Source organism: Callionymus lyra, chromosome 12, assembly GCF_982586985.1.
Source record: "Callionymus lyra chromosome 12, fCalLyr1.hap1.1, whole genome shotgun sequence".
In the NCBI taxonomy this organism is placed as follows: domain Eukaryota; kingdom Metazoa; phylum Chordata; class Actinopteri; order Syngnathiformes; family Callionymidae; genus Callionymus; species Callionymus lyra.
In genome coordinates this window covers 18,761,497-18,786,931 of record NC_141829.1, presented here as the reverse complement: position 1 = coordinate 18,786,931, position 25,435 = coordinate 18,761,497, and the positions used below count along the sequence as shown (strand labels likewise).

General features: G+C 39.8%; 1 protein-coding gene across 1 annotated transcript in view; it reads left to right on the top strand.

Moving 5' to 3' along the window:
- The window catches only part of sik1 (salt-inducible kinase 1), an 8,707-nt gene extending 2,137 nt beyond the window's left edge, over positions 1–6,570 (top strand). Inside the window, exons 4-14 of the mRNA XM_087803422.1 lie at positions 1,706–1,769; positions 1,855–2,016; positions 2,384–2,508; positions 2,581–2,704; positions 2,777–2,997; positions 3,076–3,219; positions 3,318–3,425; positions 3,509–3,734; positions 3,852–4,106; positions 4,207–4,396; positions 4,488–6,570. Of these exons, the coding sequence (XP_087659548.1) occupies positions 1,706–1,769; positions 1,855–2,016; positions 2,384–2,508; positions 2,581–2,704; positions 2,777–2,997; positions 3,076–3,219; positions 3,318–3,425; positions 3,509–3,734; positions 3,852–4,106; positions 4,207–4,396; positions 4,488–4,956 (2,088 nt within the window). The 3' untranslated portion in view covers positions 4,957–6,570. The remainder of the gene's footprint in view (positions 1–1,705; positions 1,770–1,854; positions 2,017–2,383; positions 2,509–2,580; positions 2,705–2,776; positions 2,998–3,075; positions 3,220–3,317; positions 3,426–3,508; positions 3,735–3,851; positions 4,107–4,206; positions 4,397–4,487) is intronic.
- Positions 6,571–25,435: the final 18,865 nt, after the last annotated feature.

Sequence of the window (25,435 nt, the reverse complement as noted above, 5' to 3'; positions counted from 1 at the left end):
TGTTATTTAAATGATTACTTGTACCTTTTAATCAAGGTCATACCATGGGTGTAACCCAGGTCTTTGTTTGGGTGTTAGCATGTGGACAAACCCTTAGATTAGTCAGTCAACAGCCGCTCTTCTCAATGCCATTGACGTTCCTTTATTTTATTTTTATCTTCACGATTGTGACTGTATTTGTATTTTATAGATTTAACTAAAAAGCTAACTCATATATATATATATGTTGGAAAAACTCATCCTCCGATTATTACCTAAATATGGCTTCATTATAAGTTTTATAAATGTATTCCATAATCAAACGTTCGACAAAGGCGCCATAAAAGTTATATAAGGTTACATAACTTCTCTCCGAGTATAATAACCATTAAAATCTGGTTTTACTCTTCCTTTGGGCGGTAAAGATTTTCTCTGATTAAACCGAGAGCATGTGATAGAGCTCAACTGGTGGTTATGCTTAAGTCATTTAACGATGGATGTTACATATAGCGTTAAGAGCTGAGGGTGGAAAATTGAATTACACAATCCAAAAGAAAGACTAGACGTAGAAAAGAAGAGCCGTTATATGTAAAAATGTATATTTTCAGAAAATATATTAATATATAAATTTGATATCAAACCTTTTTTCTAAATAATTTTGTTCCATTTTCACAAAATATAGAGGGACAAGGAATACTAGCACAAATGACAGAAATGATAAAATGAGTATTGAATATAACAAAAACACAAGAAAGCTGTCCGTCAAAAACATTTCCACATTACCTTTTTTAGTTTTTAACCTCATAAGGGCTGCTAAAAAACAACAAAATGGCCACATCCAGCCCCCACAATGCACTTTTACCGAGGTCCAGATTAAAGTGGCTAATCAGGTTTTACTGGGTAAATGAGAATGACCAGATTTACATCTTGAAAAATCTACTTTTATGAGGATTTCTTTCCCTCTTCCTGCTGCAAAGGAACCCTAGATAGAACCATAAAATACTAAAAAATGAAATTAATTACAATTTATAAAGCATAAATGGATCTGAGTTCCTCTTTTTTTGCTTTCATTGGCGTCACTTAAAGCCAGTCAAGGATGAGGAAGTGTGATTTGAAAGTCGTTCGATATAATGCAGTCAGACAAGGCATGAACTCTGTTTCGGTTTGATGTCCTCCAGTCGTGATGAAGCTAATCAGCTGTCGCTGCTCTTCTCTCGGCACGCTCGCATGAACTTAATGTGATACCCTTCCCCCCCCCCCACCCCTTTGAGAGGTCAAAAGTTTAACCTCTCCATTTTTGACCTTGCATCGAATGCATCTTCTCGCTCCACTCGCGGTGGAGGAGGGGCGGTTTCTGTCCTTAATGTACCGTGGCACTTGAGAGCCATGACGTCAGCTGCACCTCGGGGTGACCGAGCAGCAGATAGTCCACTTCCTCGTCCGTCTGGTGGACTGAAAGAAGAGCTTTCTATCCGACCCAGGCGCATGTACGCAAGCGCCTTCCAAGAGGTCTTTGTCAAGCCTCGTAAAAAAAACAAAAAATTGTCGAAATTCAAATCCCCGATAGAAAAGTTAACCTGAGGCAGAACATTCCTGATTCTTTGCAGCGGCATGTTTTTGACGTCACATTCCCCGAAAAAAAACGTCTTACGCAACAGTGTGTTTGTTCATGTGTGAAGTTATATTTACAGAAGCAAAGAAGGTAAACATTTTATATTTATTCTAGGTCATGGAGACCAAAGACATGTTGTACATCGTGACGGAGTATGCAAAGAACGGAGAGATGTTCGGTGAGTCCCTTCTCTGATTCTTGTCAGTTAATCTTTTTTTTTTTTTTACTTTCCGTGTGTGTTAAACAACTGAATCTCCGCTCAGATCACCTGACCTCAAACGGGCGCATGAGCGAGGATGAGGCGCGAAAGAAGTTCTGGCAAATCCTGACAGCGGTGGACTACTGCCATCGTCACCACATCGTTCACCGCGACCTGAAAACGGAGAATCTTTTGCTGGATGCAAACATGAACATCAAGCTAGCTGGTAGGTGCCCAGTCTGTTGTTTGTGTTCACATTCCAGGCATATGAATCATTAGATTCATGACTATTATCGTGCGTACTTAAAGACTAAACCTAGGAACAAAGAAATGTACCAGACTAAAAATCTACTGAAGTAAAACCATCTTATGTGGTCATCTTTGGTTCCAGTTCCCTTCCTATTGGAAACTACATACAGGGGAAGTGATTTATTTTTATAATCTGAGACTGAAGTACTTCTTTTACTTCCTCCAACACACAGTGTGAATACATAGCCAGATGGTCTATTATCTGGAAAGATGGATTACATAACAGTGCATGGCTAAATAAATGTTTGTCTCTAATAAAACGATCAAATCTTTGTGTCTCTCAGATTTCGGGTTCGGTAACTTCTACAACGCTGGTGAGCCACTGTCAACGTGGTGTGGAAGCCCACCATACGCCGCCCCCGAAGTGTTTGAGGGAAAGGAGTATGAGGGTCCACAGCTGGATATTTGGGTAAATATAATTGGGAATAGTTTGGTTTTGAGTTAAAGATATTCATGACTAACCATGGTGTTACATCCTCAGAGTCTTGGTGTGGTGCTGTACGTTCTGGTCTGCGGGTCTCTGCCTTTCGATGGTCCGAGTCTTCCAGCTCTCAAACAGCGAGTGACGGAAGGCCGTTTCCGAATCCCCTTCTTCATGTCACAAGGTGATGATCAACTCGACTTAATCAACTCTCTGGGTTAATGTCAACCTCGATTAACGCAATGCCTTCGTCCAGACTGTGAAAACTTAATCCGTAAAATGCTGGTGGTGGACCCTGCCAAAAGGATCAGTGTGGCCCAGATAAAGCAGCACAGATGGATGCTAGCGGACCCCACCGCAGTCCACCAGACCCTCAGCCACTCCTTGACTGAGTACAACTCAAATCTTGGGGACTACAGTGAACCTGTGCTGGGCATCATGAACACACTGGGCATCGATCGTCAGAGGACAATCGAGGTGACTGACAAGTTTGAAAAAGACATTCCAATGTCGATGATATTAAACTAACTAACCTGATCTACTTTGTCTTTGTAGTCTCTACAGAGCAGCAGCTACAATCACTTCTCAGCTATCTACTACCTGCTGCTGGAGAGAGTTAAGGAGCACCGGAACCAGCAGCTCGGGCGCCAATGTGGCACCTGGAATCAAAGATCCAGAAGCATTTCAGACACACCAGAGGTGAGATTTGAAGGATTTGCCATGTCTGTCCTTTTGTAAAAGTCTGCAAAGTGAAGTGTTTATAGTTGAAAGGTCTAAAACTGTGCTTTCCATGTCAGGTGACCCTCAAGTCCACCGAGAGCTTTCGACCAACAGCATTTTCACTCCCTGCCAAAACCTCTCCTCTAGTACCAGAGATGGAGTGTGATCAAGGCGGATTGTTCCAGGTGAGTTTCTTCAAATCACGTTGATGATTTGATGGTGATACAGGAATTGAAGCAAAATACTGATGTTTCCTGTCTTTTCCCAGCGTGTGGTGTTTCCAATGGAGGCGAACTTCAACCGACTTCTCTGGAATCGCTCCATTTCACCCAACAGTTTGCTGGAGACTAGCATCTGTGAGGAGGTGCGACCAAGAGACCTGGAGGAAGAGGAGGCAACGCAAAGTCTTGGACCTCTCCTCCCTCCTACCACCACCTCCCGAAGACACACTCTGGCTGAGGTGTCTGCCCGCCTCCACCTGTGCAACCCTCCATGTGAGTGTTCAAGTCAAACTAGGGACTGAAAACTGTGGGTTCATAAACCACAGAGAATGAAACGCAACGGTAACTCCGCTTGTCTTTCAACTTACTAATCCTGCCTTTTGTCTACAGGCATCGTTGTCAGTCCCTCAGACGGCGCCTCCTCTGACAGCTGTCTGAAGTCCTCATCCAGTCCTGCTACCAGAGTGCAGGCCACAATGGGCGACAGATCAACACTTGTGGCCTCGGGGAACAAAGGTGGGGTGGTGTTGCCCGCCAGAGCACCCCTGAATCTATCAGCCCATCTTCTTCCTCAAGTTCAGGGGAGCCTCCCTGCGGCAAGCTTCCAAGAAGGTCGCAGGGCGTCCGACACTTCGCTTACACAAGGTAAAGGTCCAGGCAAAACGTTGTGTCTGATCTTTTTCACGTGGCTTTGTGAAGCTGATCAAAGGACGATTGTGTAACGCATTCCTGTTCCTCCCGATAGGCCTCAAAGCTTTCCGACAGCAGCTGAGGAAAAGCACACGCACTAAAGGGCTTCTGGGTTTAAACAAGATCAAGGGGCTGACCAGGCAGGTTGTCCCTCCGTCATCCTGTAACCGTGGCAGCAGAGGATCACTGGGTCCGACCCTTTCCGAGCATCGCAGCATGTTGGAGGAAGTTTTACACCAACAGCGGTGAGTTCCATAGTGTTACCATTCCACAGACTTGCAGATTTATCGTCTTTTGAGTAAAAGGAAACTGACAAATCTCCTTTGGTTTTACCAGGATGCTCCAAATCCAACACCAGCCCCAGGTCCAAGCTCCTACGCCTACCCAGAATTCCCTTCTGTATCTGTCACGGCCTCAATCCACGTCCCCTCCAGCGTCCACGTTGTTCGCTCCGGCCACCCTTTTCGACACTCCCGCTCCTGTCGTCCTGCTGAACAAACCTCTGCCCCCTCAGCCGATTCTACAGCAGAGCACCTGGCAACCAACCCTGGAAACCTCTTCTTCCGATTGCTCATCAGCCACCGGTTTCTTTTCTACCATGTCCCCTGTGGCCTCTGCTGCATACCTCCTGGAGGCTCACCTGCACATCAGCCAGCAGCCTCAACTGCAACCAAGTGGCGGCCAGCAGCAGCCGCACGCCACATTCCCGTTCATGTGGAACATGAGCTCAGCCTCCACTGCGGATCCAGACATGCAGGGTCTGGCAGCCCAGCAACAGCTCAGCAGCTGCGTGATGGTGAAATAAAGAAGAGCAATATGTCCAAACTTTGAGCCGAAAATAAGCAGAGGCGATGACATTTTTCTTTAAATGAAACCATGGATCCAATAACTCAAGTCTCTTCACATGCTGCCGATATCAAATAAGCTACAAACTGAGCAATAACCAAACAAAAGCAATAATGGACTACTCTAGCTCCAGGACTATCCTCTTGAGCTGAAGAACTGACATAAGTCGGAAAAAATAATATCCTGAACTTATAGGACGGCATTCAATTAGAAGTTTCTTGTAATTCCTGGATCAAGAGTGTTTTTCGGAAGGAGGACCAAGAGTTCTTCGATAACGCCGCCTTTACCAGGAAAAACTTCCCTGTATGGACAGATAGAAACATTGTCCCGTTTTGACTAAACTGTGATTTCTGTGCAGACTTATAGCAAACGCTGCTTTTACCTCAAAACTAGTGCAACATCAGCTGTAAGGTTAGAAGGACACTGCTGCCGTTTCATCGTAGGCTAAATACCGTTGGTACAATTCTGTGCTTCAAGATAATAAGACCTTTTGCTCAAGATGATTTAGTTTAACATCCATAACATTGACAAGAGGTTTTAGGAAAAAAGAAGTGTGACACATGTCAGCCAGGTCTACCCTTCTTGAAATTCACCATAGACGCTTTTACTACCTCCTCAGGCATTCTTTGGAAAATCATCAGATTATGAACAAACTGGGGTCAGTGCAATACTTGAAGGATAGACAATCGATAACATAGGATGGTTAAACTAACGGTTGTCCTGAGGATCATATAGCGTCACGTCTCTATCGTCCATACAAAAGAAAAGGTACTATTTATGTATTGGGGTCCCACGATAGTGTTCCTATTGCTTCCTCTTCACAATGTTTTGACTTGGGTTTGACCAAAGAGTGAAGAAGAGCGATTGGTTACCGACGATGACAACTCTAGAAGCAAATGTAGCACAGTGGTTAGCCGACATTTCCCCTTAGCGTTTGCTGTGAGAAATATAAAGTTGCGCTGCTACCAAAGCCCTGAACTAAGGTTTCTCCAGTAGCTGCTGAATGCAGTTCATTTTGTACTTTCTTTAAAAAAAAAAACTGAAAAAGAAAGAAAAAATAAGCTAGCGACGCCATGTTGTGCTGGAATATGTGTAGAGACGATGGTTGTGTGAAGAATTGTAGTTTTCATATTTCCAATGATGAAAAAGTGTTGATGTTTCTAGTTGTTAGTGCTCACTAGCAACACGTGTGCCTTTTATACGAACAAACCGGCAACCAGGGGTCCGCGCCCCTCTGCGCTCGTACACTAAAGAAATGCAGGGGGCGCTCTTTTAATACCCTCTTTGACCTTGCTGTGTAAATGAAAGCAAAGATTGCACTTTATTCATATTTCTAAATGCTGAAACGTTTTGTCGTCACAGACAGTCTAAACACTATGGCTGTTGATGCAAATCTCTGAGATGCCCTTTTAAAAAAAATGTTTAACTGGGTAAAAGAACGATTTATTTTGTTCCTGGGTGTGCGTGAATGTGTGCCTTTTTGTGTGAATGTGTGTGAGCGTTAAAGAAGAAATGTCAGATGTGAGAATGTTTATTTATGTGGCTATTTATTAATTAAAGATCACTTCCTTAACCATGTGTGTTTTGTGTTTTCCTGCCAAAGCCCTTTATATAAAAAAAAGCACTGAAGCAGCACATACCTCTGCCAAGGATATTTTTTCGCTTGATAAAAACACAGCATACAATCAAATCAATAAAACAACATCCACAATTCAAGAAAGGTGTTGGTTTACAACATATTCCACATATTATCTTCAAATATACCCTGTGACTTTAATAAATTACTTTATACTGTTGACAATCAAAAGAAAATAATAATGTTCAAGATATACATATTGAATATTATGGGTGCATACTGATCAGAATCTGGAGATATGATACTTATCACAATACAAGGGCAACTATACTATATTTTGCGAAATTGTAGGATATATTTGTAGTATTGTACGAGTACTACAGACCACATGACTCTTTACAAAGTCGTAACTGCTTTCATTTGTTTTGAGACGAAAATATGTCTAAACATCATCTTCAAAAGCTGTTAGAGTTGACTGTATCCTCTCGGCCTCAGTCATCGCCAGGATCTCAAAGGATATCAATGTTACTTTAGGTGTGGAAGTAAATGTTTACTGAAAAAAAATACCGTTGCTCCTCCAAGGCTATTTAGAGACACAATAATCTGACAACATTTTGCAAAACGGTGTCCAGAATGTGACCCTTGGCCTCATGTTAACCCTCGATATGAAAACCTAACATCAGAGGTTCAAAGCAGCAGAGGAGTGAGTCATAGTCGCGTTGATTGACTTGTTTGAGTTGTAAGGCTCATTTCTGAAGGCTTCACTAAACTATGGAGCTAAAGTAGAGGAAAAGCAAAGGAGATAAGATGAAAGTCAAGAGAGTCATTTCTTATTTTGGAAAATGATGCTTCAAACCTGAACTGAGAAAAATCTCTAAACTTAGGAAAATGGTTTCACAACACGATCTGGAGCTTATTATCCATGGGTTTGTCTCTTCTAGTTTAGACTATTGTAACAGTTTATTTTCATGTCTAAACAAGAAGGAGCTGTCTCGCCTGCAGTAAATAAAAAATTCTGCAGCGAGAATTCTGAGCCACTCTAGTAGTAGAACTCACATTTCCCAAATCATTAAAACGCTGCATTGGCTGCCAGTTTCTTTTTAAAATTAAAAATTAAAAATTAAATTCTGGTTCTTACGTTCAGAGCTATTCATGGTCAGACCTTACATCAGTGATCTGATCCAGCCTTACACCCCAGCTCGGGCTCTGAGGTCTGTGGATCAGAATCTACTGATGGTTCCTGAACATGCTTCCGGACCAGAGGAGAGAAATCCTTCCAGACTGTTGCTCCTAAGCTTTGGAATTATGTTCCTCTGGGTTTGATGGATCTACTGACTCCTTCAAGAAACATCTTAAGACTTTTTATTTGTGCAGGATCTAAGTACTCAGTACTCAACAGGATAAGGTGAAGAGGTTTTTGGGGAGAAGAAAGTCTGCACTTCTTTAGTACTTAGCAACAAGAGCCTGAGTTAGTTCACAAATAGACTATAAAACAACTGCACCTCTCTGTTTCTTCCTCATCACAGACCAGTTCTTATTTTACTTTTGATACAAGCATCGCTGCCAAGATTTCAAGTTCATTGTTTCATAAAGTTATTGTTTAAAGTAATGACTTTAATCTAGTTTTCAAACACGTGGCCTTTTGTTTGTATCTTTGCCAATAATCAAATGTGTTTCAATTGTTCAAAAATATGTATGGCTGGACATATTGCCAAGTTCCTCGACTTGCAGTCACGTTTTTTCCACCGTTAATGTCACATGTCCGATGAGAGGAAGACGCTTCTATTTTAATGGATACAGCTGTCATAGACATGTTCATGTTACATGGACACAGGCGTCCTGGAGAGTTTATACCAGCTGTTCCACCGGTTCCTGGAGATCATCATTCAGAGACCGATGGAAGAAACCTGACACCTCGATCTGAAAGTTCCAACTAAGTGTCTCCTGCTGACATTTGTAGTCAACATTTCCTTTGGCTAAGAGATTGAACACTCCCTTAAGATATGGTCTTGGCAACTCTATATGTATTTATAGATATTTTTCTTTTGTTCTACGCTTTTATTATTATAGAATATACTTAATAAAAAAAAATTATCAAATAAAAATGGCACTTTTCCCACCATTTTCAAACAAAATGTCTTCACAAAACAGAGAAAAAAAACCCCAATATACCACAAAATACAATCTGTGATTTGAAAAACAATAAAATAAGGGTATAATGACAGAATTCTTAAAATCAGAGACAAAGAAACAATAAGTAGCACAAATACGATCATATCAATGCACACAGTGATCATAAAAGCATTCTATAAAATATTTATAGGGATATTAAGTATCATTTTTCAATTTCTCTAAAAAATCTTTTGGCATATCGAATACCCCCTATTTTATTGAAAGTATCCAAGTTAATGCTAATAACAAAACTTTATTATCCTTATTTCCTGTCCAAATGTTTGTCCAAAGAAAACCAACAGAACTAGTTTTGAGCAAATGAGGAAGTAATTTAGATGTGGCACGATGGCGATGAGTTGATGATCAGGTATTTAATCACAGATCTAAGGAATGTCAGTGGTAAGGAAGTTAAGCTCTCTTTTAAAAGTTTGACATATTTTCTTAATTCACGTGAAGGAGAAAACGTGCTCCACCAAGAATTAGAAAGCGTCAAGACTTCACTGGAGTAAGAATATTTACAGTAATATACAAAAATGAAGAAAACACCTTTTAAGGTCGTTTAGGCCATAAAAATATTATACTAAAAGAGAACCTACTTAATTTCTTCCTTATTTGCTATTCCTACTAATTGACATGTTAGTGGATAACAATGTGCTTGCGCTCCACAGGTATAATGATACGTAAGTTCATTGCCATGGTGATGTAAATATCTGTTTCTTTGAGCAACATAAGTACAGACCTATCTTTTCACTCTAGTTATCTCACTGCATCATTTACACTGTTTGTAGCACATAATTGGTCCTGTCATATTCCCTTAGCGTTAGCATCGATTATATATTATTAGTAGATGGGGTGTGTATTGTTAAGAATCTGGCGATACAATACCAGCAAGAAACGACAATACCGTATAATGTAATATGTCGTGATATTTTTGGAACAAGAATATATTCGTAGTATAAGTTTTTTATTCTGACGTTGCAAATTTTCAGGCCACCTTGTTTTGAAACCAGAATATGTCCAAACAACAGCTTTGAAAGCTGCTGGAACTGTATCCTCTCATCCTCAGTCAACCCTATTTGGTCAACACCAATAGACTCAGAGACTCATTAAGTCCTTGTGCTATTAGACTCTATAACTCTTGAGTTTCTTGTTTCTAGTTTCTAGAGTTTCCATGTTTATCTTTGTATCCTTTGAAGGTTTTTGTGTTATTTCCTTAGATCCATGCTCTTTATATTTGCACTTTGTTCTTTTTACTTGCACTTTTTTCTTTTGTGAAACCTCTGTAGCTTCTATGGTCTGTTGTTAAATTGAAACCTATTTCCAGAAAGATATCTCCAAAGGGATTAATAATCTTTCTAATCTGATCTAGACTATATTTCAGTCAAGAGATGGACTTGCGATTATAATACACATCATGAGAAGTTGCTAAATATATCTTTTTTTTTTCCTATAGTTATTGATGGGGAAAGTCCTGAGCTAAAGTATATTCATAAAATCTACTTCTAATTCTACTCCTAAAGTAGAATTTAGAGTACGAGAATTAACCGCTTGTGAAACTAGGAAGAAGATATAACACCTCTGTGCTTCACAAATAATTCAGAGAGACATGTTAACTCTGTGTTACTCTTTCTTCTGTACAAGTAAAATGTATGACTTTAAACCAGATCTGATTTCTATTTATGTTTAAGTAAGAAAAGCATGACGTCAGATTCCAAACCTGACAATTACCCGTTGAATCCTTCTTTTGGTTTGACATCAAGAATTGTAAATAAACATCCGCGGGCCGCGGGACTGTGAATCAGACGCTGACCCTGAACTGTCTGGTCCTGACCAGAGAAGCCCGTGATGCGCAGATCCAGACCCTGAAGACCTTCGTCCGAGCAGACAGGTGGGAGTGATGTGACGCAGCAGCCGGTCGAACGGACAGAAACCTACATTTCAGAGCGAAGCCAGTAAGTCGCAGACGTGTTGATGTGCTGCTCGACACATGTACACACTCGCACAGAGAGAGGTCCGACACTTTCACACACACACAAACACACACACACGCGTTTCAACATGTAACATATGGCCTGGCATTTGCCACACGACCCTCCGGGAATGACTTGTGAATGTACAGTGTGAGAGGAATTGTGTGAAACGGCGCAGCCGCATCAGTCGTCGCCCGAGGCTCGGTGCGGACATGACCTCATATCTACTGACGAGTGTTTTATAACAGCCTCGGTGACCGACTGACTGGATGTTTATGCACTTTTGTAGTGGGTGTAAACACAATCATGAGGGTTTATGTAAGAATGGGGCTGATGTTATGGTCTGCGACACAATTAGAAACAGATTTGTGGGAAGTTATAGGGATAATTGTCGGCACAGATTCATCGGTTACGACAGAGAATATAAATCACACGAGCCATTTCAACAACCAGGATAGTGTGTCCAAACTATTTGATGAAACAATAACTAAAGTTTGTTGCCAAAACAAAACGTTTTTTTTTTTTATGACAGGGACAGATTTGTTCATGAGTCATTGTATTAAAAAGAATTGGAGCCACGTTTAAGACATTCACATACTTTAATTGTTTTATTTATACAATTGAGTCATCTTTACCACCCGTCACAGACTTTTATGTTGTTTTAAAGTTTATTCATTTTTTTCCTTTTAAACAAAAGTTCCCCAATTTAATATATATATTAAATATATATTTAAAGAATTACGGGAGCTGTTCGGGTCACCGTTACTGAGAGGCAACATCGTATTAAATGTTTACAAGTTTTGCAAGTTCAAATACATGTAGGTGAATACATGTTGTTAGTCTAAATGTTTTACATCCGCCTGTACAATAATTAATACAGGTATTAATAATTAGATTTTGTTCAAATGATGTATTTTCTCTAGAGTGTATAAAGTGTGTGAGAATGTAGAAAATCTAAAGACAGTTTGGGAAAGGTTGAAAAGAGCTTGGGGTCCTCCAGTGTTTCATGATCTCGCTTCTTTGTGCTCATGTTTTATGCTGCTTTTGTCCATTAGTGGCCACTTAGATAAAAGGCAGAGAAGGTTTTGAGAAATGTGAAAGTATTAAACTATATGTAGCTCAACTCACATGCGATAATTACATTCACATTCTTCCGAGCAATGGCCTCAAAAAGACCCCTGAGCTGGAAATACATATTTTAATGTAACTGTTAAATTCCTAGGTGCCCTGTGATGGACTGGCCATATATCCAGGTCTCCAAACAATCAAAACCTCATGAAGGGAAAAACAACCAATAGAACCTCAGTATAATCTATCTTTGAAATAACTAAGTAGCAACTAATGTTATTAATTAAGTAAGTATTAGTTATTTGTAAAACGCCTTTTTCTAGAGCAGGGTCATCTCTATGTATTTATGACACCAGAGGTTTGGGGGAATTACGACCTGTTGCATTCTTAACCTATGATTGGTGTCCCTCAATTACTTAGATCGGAACAGCAAATATTTCAAGCCTTGCCTGGAAGCTGTGGGAAGTCAAACACACACAAACACACACACACACACACATACTTTGGAGCTATTAGAGCGATGCCGGAGTGTGTTCTCAGATAAAGAACTCTGCTGATTTTTGCGTACGTGAGTGAGAGGCTGTTCGTCTGCGTCACTGTCAACAGCCACGATCTCTGGCAGGAAGAGAACCGATCTGGAATTTAAGGAGGTCCAGAGTCCACTTAATAAGTTCCACTAAAGGACAGCTCACTAATGGACCAAAGAAGTCCCAAACTGGAGGGGAAATAATGTAAACATTCCCAGTAATATAGGGATAAAAATTATTTTTACAAACAAGTTTCTGTTTGTTGATCACGTTATACAAAATATTAACTTTGGATAACTTTCTTTCTGTACCAGACAAAATAGCCTCAAAATTAGCATAGCTGTAGCATTTTTTGTCATGAAGCAAAACTACAGTAGCCTTGTTTCATAAAGCCTTTTTAAAGTTTACTCAAAGCCACAAGAACGAAATGACAAATAAAACTCAGTCAGGTATAAAAGTTTGCTTTAGTAAGGATCTAAAGAAAAGGGAAAAAAAATAGGATTTACTTGAATAGAATGAAAATGAGTTATTATGTAAAAAATAAATTTAAAAAACAAATATAAAAAGGAGTAGAGGAGATCATGGGGCTAACAAGTGGCCAAAGGATTATGGGAATAATACTATGATATTCATTTGATTGAAATTTGACCTAATTCAATTTTTATTGCAATCTTCTAAAAGCACAAGCAAAAGAGTTTACATTCTAGCAATCTCCAACACAAATATTGCACATATTGATATTCTAATGGAGGTAAGTAAGTAACTAAGTAAGTAATTTGTCTTGACCAAGTATATATTTTAGTGAGTATTGTTTTGATTGTTTAAGCGCATTGTGACCCTGGTCTGGAAAAGGTCTTCTGTCTTACTTGACCCTTGACCATCCTACCACCTCTCCCTTAACACCTTTACCGAGAGTTCATTAGAAATTTTGTCCAGCTTTTTTTGCATCTATAAGATAAGGATCAGTCAGACACACCAACAGACAGATCATTATTTTACAATAGATATATCATAAAATAAGAATCGACAACAACTTAAAATATGACATAAAGGTATATTTCTTACAGGTTCAGGCCATAATAGCTAAATGAGACTTTTACCATATGACAAATATTTAAGTAGAGACTGAGATTTTGGATGTGGAATCGGTTTAAGAGTAAAAACCGAAAAGAAGCCGCAATCTATCTTATCACTCCTAAGACGTCTAATATGGAGTTACGGATGTTGATGATAAAATCAAACATGCATACGCTTTACTCTATTGAAAATGAAACAGCTAATGCCATTTTTCCTTCATCGTCACACCAGAGGAAAATCACATGCAGCTCCAGACGAAGCAGGTCAAGCAGCAGGTCTATCAGTTCATGAGATCGCCTCATCAAAGAGTCATCTGAGAAAAAGAAGAAGTTACCTAACCAACATTTCCTTGCTGCACTTCTGCTGGTACAAAGTACCGAGGTTATGGTATGAAAGCTTCCCTTTGTGCTGCTGAACGTATGACGCACTTTGGGATCTGTTTATGTTATACTTTGGCATTTGTTTGAGCATTCCATTACAAACATTCCTTTCCATTATGTCTTGGTACTCGGTCATGATGTGGCTGCTTTTTTCTCAGTAATGAGAAGAAAAAAAAACGTTCAGTTCTTCGCTCCTTATTCAGTCTTTCTGACTCATCTCACTGGATTCTCTCCTGGCATGTTGACAAGATAAGTCAGGTTAGCTCGACCTCAAAGGCCAACAAACCAGTTGGACAACAGTTTAAAACCAAATCTCAACTCTGTTCTTCTTTTGCATACAAAGCAGCTTCAAGAAAAAAGTATCCGCCCTATTGATTATAGTCAGACAAGACGACAATTAAATCCATTGTACTTAAGAGAAAAGAAATATACGCCTCATCGCTTCTGCAATGTGAAAACACCCAAAATTGTCATGAGGCGATAATGTGATGTAACATTTAAACTCTTTGTTTTTTCTGCTTCTGGATTCTTTCTTTGTTTTGATTTCTCAGTATGACAATGATGTGTTTGGAGAGAACCGCAGTCCATGCAAATTAGTCACTGGAACCAGATTTGAAATCGCAATCATGCTTTGTCGGAAACTTTATCGGTGTCATTTAAGGTCGGGGGAAAAAAAGTCGAATGTTCCTGCCAAAATTTGGAGGAGAGTCATGAGATCCCTGAAACGTATCGTTTGGGTCCAGATTAGCATTTCAGTCCGGGGCACTTCCTGTGCGATGATGTCACACATGTGAACGAATCTTCAACTGGACGCTTTGAGGACACTTTGTACCACACATACAACATTGCATTAACCAGAAGGCCATCTTAATCAGATATTTTGTTCCAGTCCGTTCTCTCACTTCCTGGACTGGCCGACTCACATGACTCCCCCCCCACCCAACGGAATGTCTGGGCTACATGTGACGATGCCACTGATCTGCTGAAATGTTTTTGACTAAAAGAAATTTACTTCTAACTGCGCAATGCAATAGAAAAACAATACAAACTGTTGAGACAGAATAAATAAAGAGAAATTTGTCAATACAATAACAATAGTGAAAATAAAATATCTCTTAAGTCTAACAACCAAAGCGTCCATCAAACCAGGAAAGAGAGCAGAAAAACAGGGAACCTATAAAAAAAAAAAAGAAAAGAAAACACAGAGGTCAACACAGTTGCGAATAAACCAGAACAAAACAAAGCTCTCAGACCCAGAGGCTTAAAGGCAAAAACACAAGAAGTATAAGAAGAATAATCCACAAAAGGCAACAAGAGAAACAACTACAAAATGGTGCTAGAATATTCATGGATCTGGCAAACAGGTCTGGACTCTGGTCAGGACTCAGGTAGTTAAAGAAGGTGCCTTGTTGAATGGGGGAAATGGAAATTAGCAAACAAGGACGTGAGAGAACAAAATAACACTTTATGTGTGGTACAAAGTGACGTTAAATTTTTCTGTACAAGTTTTGTTTACTGATGAAAAAGCTTTTAAAAAAGATCTTTGCGACGTCTGACATCATCACGTAGGAAGTGCCTGGACCGAAATTGTACTTACAACTCACTGTTGGTGGTAAAAAAAAGAGAGCTGAGCCAAAGGGCGAACAGGTTGATCCATATTTCCAACTCGCCATCGGCTGACACTGTTGCTATGACAATACCCGACCATGGTCAAAACTGTAGACGACGACACGGTACAATTAACGTAGGATCAGTGTTGTTCAAGAAGAGCTAAGAGGTTTTTAATGGGAAACTAACATGAAAACCCAACTCTCCTGACTCACGCAGTAAGTCCCTCATCTTGACCATGTTTTGAAGTTATTACTTTATAAAGTTCTCCCCCGTCCAAAATCTGGGCGAACAAGAGAGTCCATTAAAACGTAATAATGGCTTCACTCCTCCAGCCAGCTGTAATCACACCCCACTTTGTTTGTACAGCGAGTTCCTTTGGAGGTTGCGACTTCTGAGATTGTTGATGCAGGGTAGCAAACAAGATTTCATCTCCAGAAAGTGTTTTCAGTGGGCGGGGCTTAAAAACTTTTCTAATGCAGTGTTTTTCAACCACTGTGCCGTGGCACACTAGTGTACCGTGAGAGATCGTCAGGTGTGCCGTAGGAAAACATCAAATTTCACCTAGTTGGTTTAAAAACATAAATTACATTAATATAAATGATGATTAAGAACATTTTTTGAACGCGTTTATTTGATTCATATTCAAGTCACTTTGATGAAAATGACTTAAATGTTAATATAGGTTACACATCATTTTTTAACATTTTTGACTAGTAGTGTGCCTTGTGATTTTGTTTCAATGAAAAGGTGTACCTTGGCGCAAAAAAAGGTTGAAAATCACTGTTCTAATGTATATATTTCAATGAAAATAGAGGATTGTACAAACAGACACATACTGATGAGTATAATAGAGTGCAGCATCCATTTGAGACACACTTAAATCGACATATTGTTTCCCCTATGATCTACCGTGGGATTTTATTAACTTTTTTTTTCTGTTGTTTCAATCTCAATACCAAGTATTTCACAGGGTACGTTTCTGCCTCCAGTCCCGTGGTCTCAAAGTGACACGTGTTCTTCTTTTGCCCTAGAATATGTCTTTCCTTTTGCCTTCTTCTTTTCACCTTCTGAGGAATCTACTCCTTATCTTCTCTGCTGGCACGAAGCTGCCAGATCCTTTAAAAAACAGTCACACAACATTCAAGGGGACAACTTTCTTTCTATACTTTACTCTATCGGTTAATCTAACAACCACTTTATTAGTATTTCCACTATCATGGAACCGCAGATATTTCAAGGCTTGAGAAAAAACAACACCAAGTTCACAAGAGCTGCAAAAGTTTTTGTTTTTTTTCACGTCCGTCTCTGAGAAACAATCATTAGTGTCGAAGTCATGGAGCCCCACGCGGCACGCAGGAGTGTCAGAAGTCGTGTCTGAGTGGAAACTTGGAGGCTTGAAGTCAGGTGTCGGGTGCGTCACCGAGTCTTGCCTCTGCAGCGCTACTGTCACCAGAGGAGATAGAGTCGGTGCTTTTCTACTTTGTTGCTACGTGACCACGAGTTGGTGTGTAGGTGTCGCTTCAGCGCCGCTGTCGGAAAAAACTTTTCGCCCCAAACTCACCAACACACTGAAAATTTCAAAACAAGGCTGATGTTTATTTGAACTCACTCTTGAATCAGTACAAGAAGAAATAAATGATGGTCAAGTTTAAAAGGATGGTTAAGAGTTTTTTAAACTACAAAAGTAAGTAAGTAAGTAATTTTTATTTATATAGCGCTTTTCCAGACCAGGGTCACAAAGCACTTGAACAATCAAAACAATATTCAATAAAGTATATACTTTAAAGGTCAAGATAAAACTGATAACACAACAGGAGTTCCAGAAAATCAAGGAAAAGCCTGAACAAATAGAAACGTCTTAAGATGTTTCTTAAAGGAGTCAGTAGATCCATCAAGCGCAAAGAGAGGAAGATCGTTCCAAAGCTTAGGAGCAACAGCCTGGAAGGGTTTCTCTCCTCTGGTCCAGAACCGTGTGCGTGGAACCATCAGTAGATTCTGATCCACAGACCTCAGAGCCCGAGCTGGGGTGTAAGGCTGGATCAGATCACTGATGTAAGGAGGAGCCTGACCATGAATAGATCTGACAGTAAGAACCAGAATTTTATAGTTGATCCTGAAAGAAACTGGAAGCCAGTGAAGAGTTTTAAGGAAAATGTCTAAAGATTAAAATAATCTCTAGTCATTTGAGAATGTTTTTTGGAATTACACGCTATATAAAGTGTCCCCTCAGGAAATGTAGATGAATTACACGTATCATACTCTGTTTAAATTTTTTTTTTAAATGTTGGTCGCTTACTATTAGCAATTTTTGTTTAAGAAAATAATTGAAAAAACGATCAGAAACACATTTATTTTAATTTCACTTAAAATACATCATGAAACTAGAACAATAGAACAGATTAGAAGTAGCGTAAACATTGTTATTGTAGCAGTTTCTTCCTCCATTGGCCCGTATGCTGTTTGTTACAACAGATCTACAGACAGTTGGCGACGTCCTCTTTATCCAAATGTTGACTCCACATTTACTCGTCCCGCTCAACAACCTCTCAGAACCGGTTGCTGTTTGTTTGAAAGGGGCTCTTGCGCGGCCATAAATCTTTCAAAGTGCTTCAGGAACACATAAATGTTTTATAAAGAGGCTGAAGGATGCCGGACGACCGCACACACAAAGTCCCTCTCACGTGGAGAACCTGGACGTTCTTGTCGTGTTCGGTGACAGACAGAGTTCACGGAGATAAGAATGTTTTCCCGCAGGACGACGGTTTATACAACGGAGGGAAAGTTCTTGTGTCGAGTCTAAGTGGGTCACGGTGGTGTGTAGGGCGAACTGGGTCAAGAATGTGGCATCGGTGAAACTGATTGTTACAGACAAGAGGACATATTTTGTTCCAGTCCAGTCATGAGGATCTGTGAAATGAGGGCTGGTCATTAACCCGGCTTGTGAGCGAGGTTTTCACTTCTCAACCTTCCCTTTGATCGTCTGCCATGAACAAACAACATCCCGCCTATCATACCATTACCGTGACACAAAGTTCATCTTTTTAAAAGCTTTTTGTTTTGCATGGAGCTCAGGCTGATCATAAAAAAAACTGCCATTGTTTTTGCCTTCTGGCTCAGCTCAGGTCTAATTAACTTTGTTAATGAAGTGAGGAAGGACAAAGGATTTTCATTTCTCACAATCTTCTCCATGTCAATTCGTCAGTGGCTTCTTTATCTACTTCGTGACTTATCAAAATTGAACCGAAAACTGTCCCCTAGTCGATAATTATCACGCAAAAATCTCTAAAAGGCTAAAATTCACAAGACAGGTTTATTCCTCCGCTATTTCCATTTCTTTCTCTTTTCTATTTATTTTGCACTTTGTATTTTTTGTATTTTATAGTATTTAATTGTTTTTATTTGTATTTTCATTATATAGCATCATGCAATGGGGGGGGGGGGGTTTCAGCTGCAGCGACAGGACGACTGGTTGCAATTGAAGGAAAGATGAACGCGGCCAAGTACAGAGATATCCTGGAAAAAAACCTTTTCCAGAGTGCTCAGGACCTCAGGCTGGGCCAAAGGTTCACCTTCCAACTAGACAATGACCCTGCTTATACTCAATACTGAGCAAGAGTGAAAAGAGTGAAAAATCGGAATGGGTCTGATTAAAGGTTTTTAATGGTTCCATTCGACTAAAGATGTCTGTATTTAACTTGTTTTTAAAGTTTCCAGTATTTTCTTGATGGTATAAGACCAGTTTAATCCATTCAGACTTAGGAACATTTGGAAATTCCCAAAAATGCACCTGATTGCAATTCCCGATAACTGGTATACATTTTTGATGGTTTTTAATCGCTATCTTTAAACCTTAAACTAGTAAAGCCATAATAGACAGCTTCGCTCAAACCTTGTAGGAGCCAAGGTCTACAAAATCCAGTCTCAGTTTAACATGATTTAATTGTCCCATTTGGTAGTTAAATTGGGTACTGTATCCAATCCAACTTTATTATCATGTAAAGTGTACCCTCGTTTATAACCGGGGTAACGTTGCACGACCATCCCCATAGCGGTGAAAATCTGTTGCGCTATAAATTATTTATAAACATTTTAGACCCTGCACAAATTCAATAAACACTTATTTATTAATACACTGAATGTGATTATTTATATTATTGTACGTGATATGCATCCTCCAAGAGCCAATCAGCACCCAGGATACAGAACTCTGAGTGGTCGGCGCTTTTCTTTTAGCCAATAGCAGGCCGTGTTACAAGTACGTGGCGAAACCCATAATCCCTCGATATAGTGAAGCATATGCAATTATAGAAAACACACACACCCTAAAATCCGCCAAATTGTAAAAGGGAACACTGTACTTGCTAGCTTAGCTAGTGGCTAACAGTGCTAGGTAGTTAGCTTTTAGACATTTTGAGTTGAAATTTTATTTTGAACACTTTTTAAGATAATTTTACATGCAAGGTAGAAATGGCTGCAGTTTTATAGAATAGTGCATTGATTGGATCTGAGCAGATTTTCCGCCACGTCGAACAAATCCTACTTGTATTTCTTCAGCGAAAAGGTCGACTCAGTGAGTTCTTAATGACCCACAGAAGTCAATTTACTTTGACATTTTCTCTGTGAGAAATGGAAGGAACATTTGGAATTATTTTCCGATTCGTCATTAATTCCACAAGCGTGACCTAATTCAATGTTTTATATGCGCAGGGCGAAGTGGAACGTAGCATGACATCAACGTTCAGTGGACGACAGATAAGGAAGTGGACAAGATATCGGCCAGTCGTCCGAGGCTGCTGTGACGTCGGCTCGAATAGAAAGTGGCATCTGCTACCAACACAGTTTCTGCAGAACACCAGTGACTCATTAAAAAAAAAAAGCTGCTGGTCCACAGCGTTCACTTCCCGTGTGGTCGGCTGCAGAATGTTGCTGCATGACTTGGAGTCGAATGGTGTGAACGCAGAGTCTGTTCGGAGGAAGCGAGCGCACATCCTGTTGACGTCATTGACTCGCGAAGAAGGGAAACACAATTAGTTTGCAGCTTTGTCCTGGACGGGCAGCCAGTACCAGAGCGTTTGCTCACAGCCCTGTGAAAACTCGGAGGGAAGTCTGATCACAGTTTCCACTGACAATAATGGAGGCCCAGATCTCCAGGGGTTTGGGCGGGAAAACCCGGTTCTGAAAAAAACTTCTGATGTAAGAGAAGGAGGAAAAAGTTTCACGGGAGAAGAAGGGGAATCTCAGAGTGGAATAAAAAAGCCTGAGTCACGTCTACAATCCCTCCTTTCTCCACATGTTGAGGATTTGAACGGCTGTTTTGTAACAGACATGTGCGAGAGGACACACATCACTGCAGTGTGATCTCACTCGTTCAGCCTTCTAGGACATCAGTTCAGGTTTCACCTCTGTGAAAACAGAGAGGCTCGATGTTGCGTAAGAGTGTTCTCCGAGTGAGGATTACAACAAAGAGACCACAATAACTGTTGCTCTGTATGAGTCTTGCTACGAAAACCTGTGCCTTCAGGGTGTTTAGATCATGTTTCTATGCAATAACAAAAAAAAAAAAAATTTTCTTGTTTACATATACTTTTTTTTTTCACAAAGGGAAAGTCAGTAGAATTGGAAAATCCCCATCAGAAACAGAGTGAGCTGGTTATTTTTGCTTTTGAAGGATAATCAAGGATATGAACATCAGACGATACTTTAAAGAGACTTATGACGCATCTAAGGTGTTGACAATCCCTCTCACTTCAGGCATGTTCACACTTGCGCTGCATAACTTAGAAGTCAGAGACAATGTAAGTCAGACGTTTTCCTTCTACATTAAATGATTAACTTATCAACTGTTTTATGTTGCCCGGTTGTGTCAACGGGTGCTGGAGCGGCTGTTATCTCCGCTATAATTCCCTCTTTAATATCACCCAGAAGTTCAGCTAAACATTTTCTAGTCCCCCTACACTGTTTTGGCTAAGACTTTATAGATATAAAGATTTGTTTGATTACTATTTTAGAAGCTAAGACGTTTATTTTGTCTCTGTACTCTCTCTTATGTTCTGTATTTTCAAATACAGATAAAGATTGATTACAGCTGTATGCTTTTTAAATGGAATATCTGAATAACTTTGTATTCGTGGCATATAAAAAGATAGTGTGAGCCGTAGCTATTGTAAGAAAACAGATATTTTGTGACATATTGTTTGTTCAACCTAATGAAAAATCTTTCGATATATTCAATTTAATATACAGGAGGGGGCGGCTGAAAAAAACATGTTCCTTTATTACATATTTCCATAAAAAAAACAAAAAAAACTACTGTATACTGAATACTTTTTGAATGAATGATCAAAAAGGTAGGTTTAAAAAATTCACTTCAGCTGGAATTTAAGTGAAGGAAATTGAATCTTTACTAAAATTTAATCCAATGGTCCCCAATCTTGATATGTCGAGGGTCACAGGATACCCAACTATACATTGCAGAAAACTTTTTTTTTTCACAATAAAACATCTTTAAGACAATAATACTTGATAAAACAGAAATAATCATTTATTTTCTCTTTCTCTATGGCTTGGTTTCAAAAGTCTCTTGGACCGGTACCGGTCCCCGGCCCGCTAGTTAGGGACCACTGGTCTTATCTACTGAATAATTTTAAAAGAACAAGAAAGTGACGCAGCATTACCAAATGACCGTTTTCTTCCTTCAGTTGAGTTCTCTTCCTTGTACTAGTGGTTTAGTTCCTCTTTCAAAGAAATCTGCCTCAACTGTAGAACTCTTCCCTCTTCGTAGAAATACGGGACAAAAAGTTTCAGTTTCAAGTAACAGCCTGTCGTGACGTGAAGCACTGCAGTGGGAACTTTCATAACAGGAAGGCCTGCGTGTCCCATGAGAGACTCCTGCGCTCGTGAGCTAACACAGCAGCAGCAACACAACCTTTCACTGCACATCTGCATCAAACAACCTACGCACACGGGCAATGTCCCGCCATGTACCAGACTCTTGAGTCATCAAGACTCTTGAGTCTGTTGAATAGTAGGGTACTCGGATTTATACAAGTGTTGTGCCTGAGACCTTAAAAAAGCCCATAATGCATTCAAATGGACTGAGATTCTGTGAACTAAATTTCATGGCAGGACTAAACTAAATCATTCTAGGGACTAAACTTCCAACGCAGTGAGATCTAGGCATTATAATCCCTGCCTGCATCAGGGTCCTTTTTCTAGTCCGTGGTGTCAGATCATTTGTTTACTCTCCGATTGTGTTTTTACTGCCTTGGCTCTGTGTTGACAGCTACAGTAATGTTGTGTATCTTTAAGTGATTTATTCTGGAACAGTTCTGATTCTTTGTTTTCAGAATTCTTTCTTTTCTTTTGATTCAGTGTTGACTCTCGTTCCTCCTTTTGGCACGTGTTTTTTTTTTTTTTTGATTTGTTATTTACTTGGGTCCAGTTGGTTTCCATATTAGGGGCCAAACAAGATGAACTGAATGTGTTATGGAGGTTGATTTAAAGCAGCTCTATGCATTTTTTTAAGTCGAGCGACGCCAGTGGACAAAGGTGGTATTGTTAAGCCCGACGGGAGACCACATTTCCCATGAGCACTTGCTAAACGTCGCAAAAGGTGCCATGTCTCGGTTTGCAGCAGTTGGACGAAATTTCAGTTTCCAGACTCCGATTGGCTGATTGAAGGATGGATACCGATGAGGTAATCAATCTGATTGTGGATAATGAAATATGATTTGTTTTATGACGCCTTTAATTAACATAACTTTAACTTTGTTCTTGTACCTTTTAAGGTGGGAAGCTGAGCTTACCCTTCACCCTAACCCTAACCCTAACCCTAACCCTAACCCTAACCCTAACCCTAACCCTAACCCTAACCCTCACCTTCACCTTCACCCTAACCCTAACCCTAACCCTAACCCTACCTTAACCTTAACCTTAACCCTAACCTTAACCTTAACCTTAACCTAAACCTAAACCTTAACCTTAACCTTAACCCTAACTCTAACCCTTAACCTAACCCTAACCCTACCCTAACCCTTACCCTAACCGTCACCCTAACCCTACCTTAACCCTAACCCTAACCCTAACCCTAATCCTAACCCTAACCCTAACCTAACCCTAACCCTAACCCTAACCCTAACCGTAACCCTACCTTAACCCTAACTCTAACCCTAACCCTAATCTAACCTTCACCCTAACCCTACCTTAACCTTAACCTTAACCCTAACCCTAAGGTTATTGACCAAAAAACAGACCAACATCTCCTCTGTCACGCAGTCTCCCCTCCTGCTTACCATGCTTCAAAACAACTATGGCTTTCATATTGCGGTGGGTTTGAATGTGAAAAAAAAGAAAGGATAGTCTTAATAAAAAGCAGACACATCGTATTGGAAAAACTTTGGTAGTCAAACAGAAAAGAAGAAAAAAATATTAGCTTAAACTTTTGCATTCATACCTGAATGGATAGGACACAATTTGAAAAGGAAAGCAAATAATGAGATTAATCATTAAACATTTGGTCCAAATAGACGTTTAAAAACATAATAGAGTTTGTTACAGGACATGGAATTAGATTAAAAGTTCTGCTCTTACAAAACAACGGGGTCACCACGAGTTGAAGTCTTTCTTCGTAGACGGTCGTTTTTATATAAGAGGAAATCAGACCCAGGACCAGCCAATGTTCCACATCTGGACGGCAGCGAGAAGAAGAGGAGCAGCGAACACATTCGACTGTGGAACGGCATGCTCACAGTCAAGTGCAGAAGGTCAGCGGAGTCGGGCTGTGATTCCCCTCAGGGGGTCCGCCAGTGACGCAGACGGCCAATCAGACCAAACAGCTGTTTATTTGATTGTTTTGTTTTTTTCCACCTCTCTTGCTTCGGCATGTCACCGCACGCCAACGTCGCCGCTAATCCGTATTAACCATCGGACACTTTCACTAGTCTGGCCAGAGGAGCAGATGGATCCGATCACGAGGGCAGTTAGACTCACGGCATTACGGAGGGATGGCGATGACGCAGATGAGAAAATGAAAACCATCATAGGTTGTTTTTTTTTCGCTGATGGGTTAAGGTTAGGGTCTTCTCAGAGGGGGTAAGGGGACGGTGTCAAGTAGAAAAGCACTCTGAGAGCACAGACCTTCATCAAGCAGCTCACTCCCAACCTCATTATCTTTTATTTTACCCAATAATATTCCCTCATACTTATTTTACCTATAGAATTTTACATTTTAAATATATTTGTTTCAATAAGTGGCCAGCAGGTGGCAGTGGTGCATCAGAGTTTGCACACACAACATACAGTAAGCGAAGAAGAATTGCTCGAGCACCCTACTTAAAAATATTCCTGAACATAGATCAGGCACACAGGAGGTGACGGTTGATTTTAATACTAGTTCAGCATCACATGTTACTTTTTTTAATACGCTTTATCTCACATTTTTCCTTTTTTTGTTCGTCCCTTTTATTGATAAAATGTTTTTACAGACATGTTTTAATGGAATGTCTATTAACCCTTGTATCATCTCAGGGTCAATGGGGTCACCTTGACCAAGAGACAAGACACGGGTTGAATAAAATAATACACAAATATTGTTTACGGCATGAAATATGCATTTAATTTGAAATTTTGGATGCAATCAGATATACTAAAGCTTATTTAAAAATGTATTTATTTAGTTTTTTCATTTTTTAGTTTTTTCCCTTCTTTTTTGTCTTGAAAGCCCCTAATAACAGTTACAGTATATAATGTAGCCCCTGAGAAAGTTTTATAGCCCAACCCTGATATCGGGTCATTTGGAGTAGCACCGAAACGTTTTGTTCCTGGTCTCAATCAACATTTTTAAAGAATTCAGGAGAAATATACTTTTGCCTCCTTCGTCATTTCTATTTGTTCAGGCTTTTCCTTGATTTTCTGGAACTCCTGTGTTGTTCTCAGTATTATCTTGACCTTTAAAGTATATATTTTATGGAATATTGTTTTGATTGTTTAAGTGCTTTGTGACCCTGGTCTGGAAAAGCGCTATACAAATTACTTATTTACTTACTTTTAAGCTATCTTG